Raw genomic sequence first — 12,000 nt, 5'->3', positions numbered from 1 at the left:
AGCATACCAAGGAGAATAAAGTCATGTAATGTAATGTGCTACTGTTTAATAAATATCAGCCTGAGGCAAAAAACCAACCGATGATGTAACAGTGCAACACTGGCCAAAATCAGAGAGTGCACTCACTACTGCTGATTATTGCTATACACATGGACTGTATACAACATTAGAGACATGTCGACATATTGAAGAGTGTTCTCTTTACCCAAGACCCCTCATTTGTAGATGGTACAGATTTAATAATAGCTTCTTTTCCTTACTTCTAGTGTCTTTTGTTTAACATGGTCAGCATAAACAGTATAATTTTGCCATTCAGTTTCAGCGAAGCTGTATTAGGAGGGTGATGGCTTAATTTTTTTTGACTGATAAAATGAGAGAACTGTTGATCATAGATGAGTGTTTTTGCAGGAATGGAATCACTAAGAAGGTGTTGGAGGATGGATTTATGGCTTCATTAGTTTGTGTTTGGACAGCAGAGAGCGTCAGTGACAGACTGCAGGGTAGAGACTGATAGGGGTCTTGAGAGGACTGACCACAATTCTCCCAGAGTTAATACAAAACATAAATCAGGTGAAAGATTGAGAGCAAAACAATGTGGCAATGAAGCAGTGAATATTAATGAGGTAGTCATCAGTATACATCAAAGTGTGGCATTGTTGAGTTCATTTAAATTAGCTTAAATGACCTACAGCACCTGTGGATACTTTTGTGCATGAGTTCAGTCCCACTGGAAACCACATCTCCATTCCCTTATGATAGGTAAACAAGCTTTACATGTCTTTCCATTTCATCCTCATTGTCATTCAGCAAGAGCATCACAGCAGCTGGAACAAACATCCACCAACACCAACATCATATACCAACTGCTATGACTGGGACCATGATGAATTCATCGCCTGAGGACATACAGTCAAGCCTTTTCCGCAGCAATCTGAGTGCTTGAGTTCAGGGACATGGACAATGGTGGATGCTCTCTGCAGCCAGCCGATGACCTTTTGACTCATCCTGGTTGTTTACCTCACCTGAGGTTACTTTGACCTCACACAAAGCACAGTAGCATTGTCTTGCCTTGTTCCCCCAGCATACAGTCTGCTAACAAAGACCTTCTCCATACATTCAAAGCATACATTAAAAGCATTAGCAAGGTAAAGTAGAGGCATCCATCAGCAGCCTGATTAATTTGGTTAAAGTCATGCCTCCGCTGCTCCGTGAGAGGCCCTGGAGGAGCAATTATGTCATTTAGAGTAAACACACATTTATCTCTCTTAGTATAATAGCCTATGGAAGGAAAGGATGAAAGAATACCAGTAGTGGTAAACCAACATCCTTCAAGACCACAGTTCAAACAGTAAAAAAGTAAAGTAAGTGAGAAATGTAATTCACCTTTTGCAGTGTATTTCCACGTAAACCAATTGCTCTCTTGGTGAAGATAAAAATGCTAAAGCTGGTACAGCTGTGTGAGTGCTGCGTGAGACTGCACTCAGCTCAGCAGCACAACTGAACTAAAAACATGAGATAACATGAGATCATTGAAACAGTGCCACCTCAACAGTGCTTCCTGGTTTGTTTGTTTTTTTATAAACACTTGGTAATCATGATTATGTGAGACTGACACTGAGAAACACTTCTGCTTCACCAAAAGATAAAACAAAACAGCACAACAGTATGGGACAATACTGTGTATAAGAAGCTTCTGTATGCAGAAGCTCTATGCTTGCCTCATAAAAAATATACATCCTCAGTCTGTTGAGCTTAACAGTGATGAATAATGGCATGATAAAGCCTTTAATGGGCCCACTAGAATTTATCAGAAGCAGACAGTGCCCTTACTCAGCAATAAAGTGACGACATGGTGTGCAGAGCCTGGAGACTGAGCCAGGTGATTTGCACAACTCATGGCTAATTGAATGAAAGCTTCAAAATCAGTCACAGGTGTCATTTATAAAGCAATGGAAAGGTCTTTTGCCTTTTATTTATGGAGGTATATTAATCAAGCACTCCAGAGTCTTTTCTCAGCATCTTTAATTCTTCATTGTTTGGTGAGCTCACACCTAGACACTGAGACACATTAAGAGCTGTTTGCTACTGAGCAGATGAAACAAGTCAACCAGACTGGAGAGAGAGAGAGACTATGATATTCCCTTATAACATGAGAAGGAGGTTCTTGATCCCCCTACAACTGCAGGGAGTCGAGGTTACAGAGACAGTTGGAGCTTCTTTTCATCCTAATTAGTGATTTTGACATTCAAGAGGAGAATATTGCACCTGAATACTGCCATTTACCTAATTGGCATTTCAGTTTTCACTTTAAAACTTAACTTTTTTTTTTATTTTTTTTTTTAACTATAGTAGGTTCATTTTGAACTTGGCATACTGCTGAAAAGCTCACCAAGGTGTAAAAGCCTACAAAAATCTAATGTCAGCAAAGACGTTTTGGCACACTTTGGTCCGATGTGAGTGATAATGGTGATAATGAAGATAAAGGCTTTGTTGCTTGAGGAACTATTAGTGCTATTTTGACAAAAACAGAAATTACTTACTGTGCATTACTGGGATCTTTGGAATGTTTTTTTTAGCTCCACCTGATGATCAGAAGATAAAGTTTTGGCTTTTGGAACCTTTGAACAACATCTACATGTGAAATGATTTATCTAAAAAGTGTATAGTACCACATTGTTCCATTTATTGGCCAATGGGAAAAACATTGCACAAGATCAACAAACAACAGGAGCATACACATGCTTTGCGAGAGCCAGCAGCATTTAACAACATTCGTTCAGTGTTCTATTCACCAGTGGACAACAGTTGCATTATTCTCAGTAAAATGATCATTTTCATATGTGAGGAAATTTCAGTACAGGAAACAAGACTCGCCAGGATGTAATGCACACTCAGCATATTGCATTTTTTTGGTTTCTTTGTTTTTAAGGATGTTTCTGATTCTTTTTCAGGTTTGAGGATTTCTCACACACAAGAGAATTTTGAAAATAGAAACGACAGCCAATTATTATTATTATTATTATTAGTAGTAGTAGTAGTAGTAGAAGTAGTAGTAGTCGTAGTTGTAGTAGTATTACTTGTTTCTTATTTGCCTTTATTGCACAGTTCAAAGTAGAGTGTGACTGTGAAAGTGGGGAGAAACATGCATGAAATGTCCTTTGCCATACTGGGAACTTGGTGGATTAGTGGTATGAGTTCTAGACCACTGGGCACCCACACATCCCAATTCCTCAGTTTTTGAAAATATAAACCGCCAAACCAGAGTTCAGTCAGGAGGCACACTCCTCGCTGAAAACACTGTACACTCCACTTACATTACTTGTTACTTTACTGTGACAGTGAAGACGTATAAATATTTAACAAACAAAACAGGCTTCAGTGGCCACAAAAGCCCAACACATATTGAAAAAATATGTTCATGTCCTTTAATAGAATAACAATATTAAACTATCACATAAGCCAAGAACACAGTAACAATAGTGCATTGCATGTTGAACTGATACAAATCAAGTAGAGAACAAAGACACAAAGTACTGAAAGGGCACTTTGAAAGGTTGGTTGAAGTTTCTTTTTATCACAACATGTTACGTAACTCTATTGATGGCAGAAATGTCAAAATATCTGAAGGAAAAAAGTTCAAAAGGTTGCAAAATTTAGAGCATTCTTCACGTCACACAGAAGAAGAGCACGGACCAAGAAACTGGAACTGTGTGAAAGTGTGAAGATAGCCCTCATCCGAGAGTTGTGTGGCCAGAGTTTGGAGAAACTTTAGTCAAAGTGCACTGATTTCTTGTTTAACATTCATTAGCAAACATATGAACAGAGGCATGTGAACAAAAGGAGATGGACATCTGATAGACATCCAGTCTTTATTTACATTCACCAGCAGAGCGCTGGCTGGTGGGTCAAACTGGTTTCCATTGTACTGTATGCACATGTGACACCATCACATGCTCTTTAACTTCACTCTTTGTACCTGCCAGGTTGGTTCTTACCAATTACACAGTGATTACACTTGACTGACTTTTGTCCCTTTATTGTATGTAAATCTGGAAATATCTTTCGAAGCCAGAGCTTAAAGCCAGTGTTGAAATATAAAAGGATCATCATGTACCTTATCAATGAACTACTCGCAACATGTTAACTCGCTGGGCTGGTCTGTGATTTTTTGATAACACAGAGATAAGAGACTAGAAAGTTATTTTCCAGTCATCAAGTTCCTTCTAGAAAGGACACCCAATCTCTCTTTTATAGAATGTAACCGTATCTGTTATCAGATTTTCATAAAAAAAAAACAAAATCTGTCAAAGTTCAAAGGGTTAGTAGAAATGGCACGTTTTTTTGTTTGTTTTTGTTTTGTTTTTCTACCCCGCTTTAGGATACTAGAGTGCAGTTATTGTTATGGCACAATATTTTACAAGAGTCATAGATTAAATTATGACAATAATAACACATCAGACTGTAGGATTTCCAAGGAAGTTGTCACAATATAGCCAGCATATTTGTGTAATAAACACTTGATTGAGCCATTTTTTCAGTATTTGGAAAACACGTTTAAAAAAGTGAACACAAAAGCAAAATATAAAATAATAAAACATTTTAATCAGAAACAATCTTATGTCTTCTTGTCTCGAAATCTCAAAATATCAAGTCACCCCTCAGCTCGTGAAAGATTCAGTACATCACTTCCATGCATTAGTGACTTGAGTGAGTGAGATGGAGCCAGCTGGCAACACCAGATTCTCCAGGCCTCATATAGCCTTTTTCGAATCATTATGTAATTGTACCCTCCCCTCTGAGCGGGTGCGGGACTCTCATGTGTAATTGCCTGCTGAAATGGCCTGTTACTTACACAGATGAAAGCCATTTATAAATGTGAATGAACCAAACTTTTCTGAAAGGGGCTAATATGCAACTAGAACAACGTGTTTGTAGCAGAAAGCAAATTCAACTCTGAAACACTTTGAAATAAATATTAATTATCATCTCCACTGAAGATTACACCTTGTGGATCAGTAAACTGCAGTTTGCAGATATTTTAATCTTATATAACTTTGCAGCAGCCCCAGTTGTATTGAACGTAGGAGGTGCTGTCAACCCCGTGACCCAGACCCAGATAAGTGGCAGATGATGACATGACATGAATTATTCTTCTTCCATTTTGCTTTCCACTGTGGTGCTCGGGCAGTAACAGCCTGGAAAATCCACAACTGCACATAAGGCCAACAAGCTTTAAGGGGATGTTCCTTTGTGTAATTATTTTTTCTTTACTGAAAAGCATGAAGCTTCAGAGTCTCCTGGACAGAAAACTGAGATAATTACATGAAGCTGATTTAAGTGGAACCTGACTCAATCATAAACCCAACATATCCCGCAGCAGTGCGTGAATAAATGTAGTCATTGTTTTAAAAGCATGAATTAAACCCACAACACGAACATATGCCAGGAATAAATAGTCCTAATGCAGCACCACAAGCTCAATTAGTGGAGCATTCATTAAAATGAACACTGCTCATGTCAGTGTGATAGACGTTAATGAAACTGATTACTTGTTGAGGAATACATTAGTATTTTCACGTTAACAAGGAAGGTACCATATGTAAATGTCGCTGCGCACTCACAGCTGGCAATGAACTCCACAATAATCATAAATAATGCCAAGTCATTTGTTTCCGTGCAACACAAATGTTTTGTGTCCTTCAATGTTTTCTTTTGGACTCGCCAGTCAAGGTTAATCCTTTGAGTAGGTTACTAAGGCAGACCGGCTTTACAATCAGTACAAGATAAACTCTACTCTCTGTTGGCCGATAAGCAGATACATGGAAACAGAAAATCCCCATCTTTCACATGGATGTTGCAGATAATAATTTCCTATGGGATCACTATCACTGAGCTTGTGTGTATTCTCACATTTGAAAGGTAAAGGCAAGACCAGGCAAGGCAGAGTGCATATTAGTCTAATCTTGTTGGCTGCTGTGGTGAGAAGGCAGAGTTGTTGGTTGGTGGTGATGAGAGACATTGTCCCATAGCCTGAAGGTTACCATGACAGCAAAAGTGTCCATCCTTGAGGTGTCTTTGACCAACCTTTACGATACATCTACAGTATATACAGCAATGAGACGGTGCTACACCAGAAAAAAAGTAGGCAAAAAAAGATATTAATCCACCAAAAAAAAAAAAAAAACTTATTTACACCATTGTGAAAGGAATGGATTGATATTTACTTCTACCAGCACTCTCCTTCAGTTACATTTAGTCAGTAGGGAGCAAACCACCTCATTAAAAAAGTACACAGATTTCATCTGAGACCTCAGAGAAATTGCATTGTACATGTTAGAGGACATTTACTTCTATTTAGAGGTAGCACCAGGGCTACAAGTACATGGTTTGGTAGGTAAGAAGAAAAATGATGGAATACTGAGGGACACATTCAAAATGCCCAAGGCAATCACCATAAAATTGAAAGTATGTAATGAATTAATGTGGCTGTACCTGCAGTTACAACCCTGTGTACTGGTAGGTGTGTTTTAATGTGAGCACTTTACATTGTTAAAAGCTTGATGTAAGGTTTTGAAATCACAGCAGATCCGGTGTGTAGCAGTTGCAGAAGCAAAAAAGCTTTTTAATCTTTTGCATTGTCTCTGTTTGGACATGCCCTACAGTATTCCATTATTTTTTTTCTAATCAGTCTTGTATCCAAAGAGCAAGGCTGGTGAAATTAGGTCCCCTTGTCAGTCCACATTGTGTACGTACGGACCACAATTACTTTTAACCCACTAACACTGGCGGGGATTACTCAATGACAGTGATAGTAACAGCCCTGTAAGTACAGAAACAACTCCCGTCTCTCACACACTTTGGCATTCATAAGAGTGGCCTTGAAGTTATTCTGAAAAGACAATTGCTGAGAAAATAATTTCAGAACAGTTTGCATTCCTATTCAGGAGGGAAAGCTTCACATTTCATGGTCCTGGCTGCTGGCCGAGGAACACCACGTACAGTGTATTATAAAATTTACAACAACTGATTCCCAAAAGGTACCATCATTAGCATTCAGCTCAGAAACAACTGATATTACTACAACACAAAAATAAATATTCTTACAATCAACAATTGGCTCCAGTTTAGAATTTGCATTATTCTTCTGCAATTCCTTTTTAAGTAAAGTGGTTACATTTCATGTAAGATATGGCAAAGCTATTTACAACTTTAAGCAATATACGGTTTCACTTTTTCAATTTACTGACATTCACAAGAAACATTTGTCCTTCAATTTGCTTATGGCTTCAAGTTGTTGAAAGCAGTGACTCACATCAAAAAAAACAAAAACAAAAACAAAAAAAAAACCATGAGATGCACCACTTCCATATAAGCCAGTGTAGTGTCACCCATGTACAATACTTGGACCTGGGAGATGTTATTAAAACAGAAAACTAGCTGTTAGCCACACTGTAGCCAAATACAAGAGGTGACATGGTCATGCGTTCACATGCTGGTTAGGTGATTCTGAATGGAATGTGTTTTAAGCAAAACAAATGCACCCAGAGCAGAAGTGTCTGGTTCTCATTAACACTGCAACAGAGGCTACTCTTGTCTCCCCGTGCACAATATCCTTCTGTGCAGATAAATACATTCTAGTTTTTAAACCTGTAGCAATCTTTTGAATGAAAAGCGCTTTATAAATAAAATCCATCCATCATTATTATTATTATTATTATTATTATTATGTTTTTTTTACAACACATCCAAGACAATACCACATCCATCCAATCTATCCTGGCTTCAAAGTCACAAGATTGTGATTCCTGTCAAACCCTGACTTAGCTACCTTGTGGTTTATGAAGGCTGTTGCTTTCTTGGTTCTTATTGTTAAGAGCATCCAGTGCTGTTTGGGTTTCCCTCTGGTCCTCTATGGAGCAGTTGGACACGGCATTGGACACGGCATTAGCCATGATGCAGAATTTACGGAGGAGGATCTCCCTGAAGAGCAGATAGACCCATGGGTCCAGGATCTGGTTGAGAGAGGCCAGGCGGATTGTTGTCAGAAAGAAGTTACAGTCTAAATGGGCATCCCGGGTGGAGCTGTGGTTCTCCTTTGCTGTTGAATTGCACTGATGGGAGGATACCTGGCTGGAGATCATCCGCACCATCAGCACCTGAAGGCAGAGGCAGGCACAGAGGCATGTAAGATGTCTATATTCTATATTATGATTCTCCTTCACCCCCAGTGTCCTCTTCACCACGTCTGGTCTGTGCCTTGCCCTCATGATGCCCAGCCCATACTTATGACAGCCCAGAGAGCATTTTTATCATAGACCAGATAAATGCTACTGCAATGTAACATGCAAAAATTATTGTAATATGGTCACGCCCAGATTCTGGACTTGTGATATAGCCGACAGAGGTGTTATTTGTTATATGATCATCATTAAACCAATTATGTTGCCTCCTCAAATCACAGTCAGAGTTGCCCTACCAAATGTGAGGCCCTGATCACATAAATCATTTATGTGGCAAGACATTACTTTCTCTAGTAAGTTAGATATGTTTTTTGTCAGGGAAAAAAATCCACACCTCCAGATTAAGCACATCTCCATATGACCATTACTAAGATATGACAGGCTTCTAATTTTAGATTGATTCTAATTAGATTGGCTACTGTTTTCTTTTTGTATCTTATAGGCTCATTTTAACTTACTGCACTCTGTGACCTAACATGTAAAAAGAAAAAAGAAATCATATTCTGTGTGTCTGATCATAGGGTTATTTTATTCACCATACCAAAACTGCCTGGCCCGGTTCTGTCCCATATAATTAATTCAACTACTTACAACCTGTTTTCCAGCGCCTGGTGTTTTGATCACAGTCCCTGTTATTGGATCCTCCTCCACCCATTTAAACACTGATTAATTAATAGGCCTCTTCCACGAGTCTTGTCTGTCTATAGAATCCATGCCCCTCTTAAGACTAGAACTGGGAAGAGTAACGCGAGCCCACTGCTGAATGACTCCACATGCTCTGTTAAGAGGGACTGCCATAAAGCTGAGTGTAAGTGGATAAAAGACAGACAGCATGTCTCATGAAATGTATAAGGAGCTTTTAACCAGCAGCCATAACTCCAGGAGCCTATGTAGTACTATAAACTCCATAGTTAACCCCTCTACTTGGTCCACTACAAATTCCCAAACGACTGTGAGCAGTATAAGTTTGTTTTTATTTCTACACTAAACTGACAGCATTAGGTCAAATATTTTGCACCCTATCAAAGATTTCTCACTGGCTATTGAGGACTCCCCTGGTCTTAATAACCCCGTCTCCTGCATGGGTGCATAATTGTAGCCATGAAGCCCACTACTTGTCAGCTTGATATATTTCCGACAAAGCTCGTATAGCAGTCATTTGAAACAGTTGGTTGTGGCATCCTACTCTGTGGCCCCACTGCTACTGCCCAGGCACTCAATCCCCTTTCCATCTACGCCAAATCCCATGAAATAACCTGAGTGTTATACTTGATGACAATCTACAAAGAGTGGTTCATGCAGTAATAATCATCTTGGACTGGCTAGAGTCTTGTAACTCCCTCTACCTAAGCACCTCTCCACATGTTGTTTACTACTAATTCAAAGCAGTGCTGCCTGATCATTCAGATCCAAGAAACAAGACCATGTCATCCCTATTTTTGCATCCTCAAACTGGCTCCCTGTTCACTTCAGAATGAGCTTCAAAACCCTTCTAATTGTCTACTGACCCCATATATCTCAGAGCTTTTCACCCCTTATGGCACCACCAGACCCCCCTCAGATCCTGCCACTGACATGTTGGCTGTTCCCTGTTTCTTGAAAAAAAACAAAAAAACAAAAAAAAAAAAACAAAAGGCAGCGGACAGGCTGCAGACAGGGCTTTTTTCTAATCTTGTGTTACTAGATCTGTTATGCATATATATCTCTTTGTGCTTGTTTGTGCATACTTATACTGACATTCGTCTGTGTCTGTGAAGCAAAGCTGTTTGCTTTTAAAGTGCTATATAAATGAAATAAACTTGAAACTTGATTCTGAAACAAGGCCTTAAGTATCTGAAATATTACATACACTGAGAGAACTGGGGGAAATTGAATTTAGTGAAATGCACCATGTAGGAAACCCTTCATAGGTCTAGATTCTATTACATACACTCTAATTGGCTGAGAGATAATTGTTTTTGACCCTCTTTTATATTTAATATTTAATGTGACTGACACTAATCTAAAACCTAAGCAGCTAGTGTATCAAACAACTAGGAGAAAAACACAATGTTCAGACACTAAGTACTCACACTCAGCCATCACTGCTGCCACAGTGCTGTGGTTTCTATTAATATCTTTGGTTGGACTATTAAATATGTGACTGACAATGCATGACCTCATAGCACACTGAGCAGACCCCCCAAACAGGACTAAGTGGATTGCTCCATAATGGCAAATGGCAGAAGTATTTCAAAGGAAACACCCATGACAACATTTATCTATGAACTATGGCTTATGTTTGTGTGTTTGGGACAGAGAGAAGAGAAACTTTAGTAAATCATTTACATGACTATCCCTCATAAATTAGTACAGGAACTATTGGTTGTGTGCATGTAAGAAATGTATTTGTTGCAACCTATGAAAACATACCAGCAGAGGAGACCAGCATATAAGCAGGACGCACATAATCCCTAACAGTTGAATGACGGTCTCCGTGGTGAGCCGCTCCCACTGTCTTGAAGACTGAGACGTGCCAGACTTTGTTTTACACCGGATAATTAAGCCCCGGATCGTCAGTACATTGCAGGAGAGTGTAACAAGCAGAGAGAAAATCCCGAGTACAGCGAAAGTGATGGCGAAAAACATATTGCCTCTGTCCCCCGTGCTGATAAAGCACCAGGTGCCCGGCCACTGCGGTGTGTACTCCCCGACCCCTGCAATGGGGAGCAGCGCAAAGAGCAACACGAGAAGCCATATGACAGCCAAGGTCTGCTTTGTCACACTTGTCTTCATGTGACTGGAGTACCAGTGGGGACATGTTATCGCCAAAGCTCTTTCAATTGCCATGGCACTGGCCAAAAAGAGCGCGCACAGGCCAAAAGTTATCATGCACACACCGAAAAAACTGCACAGTCTGCCCGATGAGTCGATGCTCTCCCACTTCAATTGAGCTCTGTAAACTGATATCACGATTGGACTTGTCAAAAGCTGTCCAAACAGGTCAGTCAACGCCAGCGATCCGATGCAAAGCAAGAACGACCTTTTCCGTTTATTCTCCTTTTTTCTGTAAGAGATACACACCAGAATAAGAGCAAATGAGTTACCCACCATGCCAGTGATCATCATGGTTATAGGGAAACCAATTGATACAAATCCACAACTGGAATTCTTGGTGACATTGTCTTCGCAATGTCTTGGCAATGTGTTGGAGACCAGCATCTCTGCAAAAGTAGTTTGCAAGTTCTCCATAGAATCACAACCGTCCGTAGTCATCCTTTCGGAAAGCATAAACCTATATACAGCCAAAGACCCATGTGTGTGCCCATCATCCTCTGACGCTCCAAACTGCTCCAACTGAATGCAGTGCGTAAAAGCGCGTCGGGTCCTTTACGCGCTGGAGGCGGGACTACTTAGAAAAGCGCTCAGAGGAGGCAAAAAGCTGAGGCTGTATCTGGTATAAATACATGTAATCAATCATTCACCATATTTATGGAAACCTTGAAGGATTGCTGTTTTACGATTATTTTAGTTCATTAACTTTCCATTCATAAGTAGAGGCTATAGCACTTTAAATGAGTGGAACAGTATGTCAGACGTGCCTGATTCAGATCCACAGAGATTTTCATCTTGCCTTGGTGAAGTGAGCACACAGGCGGACTCATCTGAGGTAGGGAATGAGTTAAGGGAATAAACAAATCTATTCTGCGCCTCTTAACGGGGAAAGTATGGAGACAATGTTGTTAAGCATCTGAGGGCAGAGCTAGGGGGATACTATGTG

General features: G+C 39.8%; 1 protein-coding gene across 1 annotated transcript; it reads right to left on the bottom strand.

The window, feature by feature from the left end:
- Window positions 1-2,725: 2,725 nt before the first annotated feature.
- ptger3 (prostaglandin E receptor 3 (subtype EP3)) lies at window positions 2,726-11,546 on the bottom strand. Its single transcript, XM_041041189.1, has 2 exons — window positions 10,653-11,546; window positions 2,726-8,156 (listed from the first exon to the last, which is right to left on the bottom strand). The coding sequence occupies exons 1-2, from the start codon at window positions 11,508-11,510 to the stop codon at window positions 7,821-7,823; spliced, it is 1,194 nt and encodes a 397-aa protein (XP_040897123.1). The 5' UTR covers window positions 11,511-11,546; the 3' UTR covers window positions 2,726-7,820.
- Window positions 11,547-12,000: the final 454 nt, after the last annotated feature.

Source organism: Toxotes jaculatrix, chromosome 6 (genome assembly GCF_017976425.1).
Source record: "Toxotes jaculatrix isolate fToxJac2 chromosome 6, fToxJac2.pri, whole genome shotgun sequence".
Taxonomy (NCBI): domain Eukaryota; kingdom Metazoa; phylum Chordata; class Actinopteri; family Toxotidae; genus Toxotes; species Toxotes jaculatrix.
This window is presented reverse-complemented; position numbering and strand designations above follow the sequence as displayed.

What these genes read in the sequence shown, in the direction of transcription:
- ptger3 (XM_041041189.1), bottom strand. Translation starts at nt 11,510, where the DNA reads ATGCTTTCCGAAAGGATGACTACGGACGGTTGTGATTCTATGGAGAAC. An exon ending in TATGCTGGTCTCCTCTGCTG is followed by an intron (nt 8,157 to 10,652) that starts GTATGTTTTCAT and finishes CTCTGCCTTCAG; the next exon opens with GTGCTGATGGTGCGGATGAT.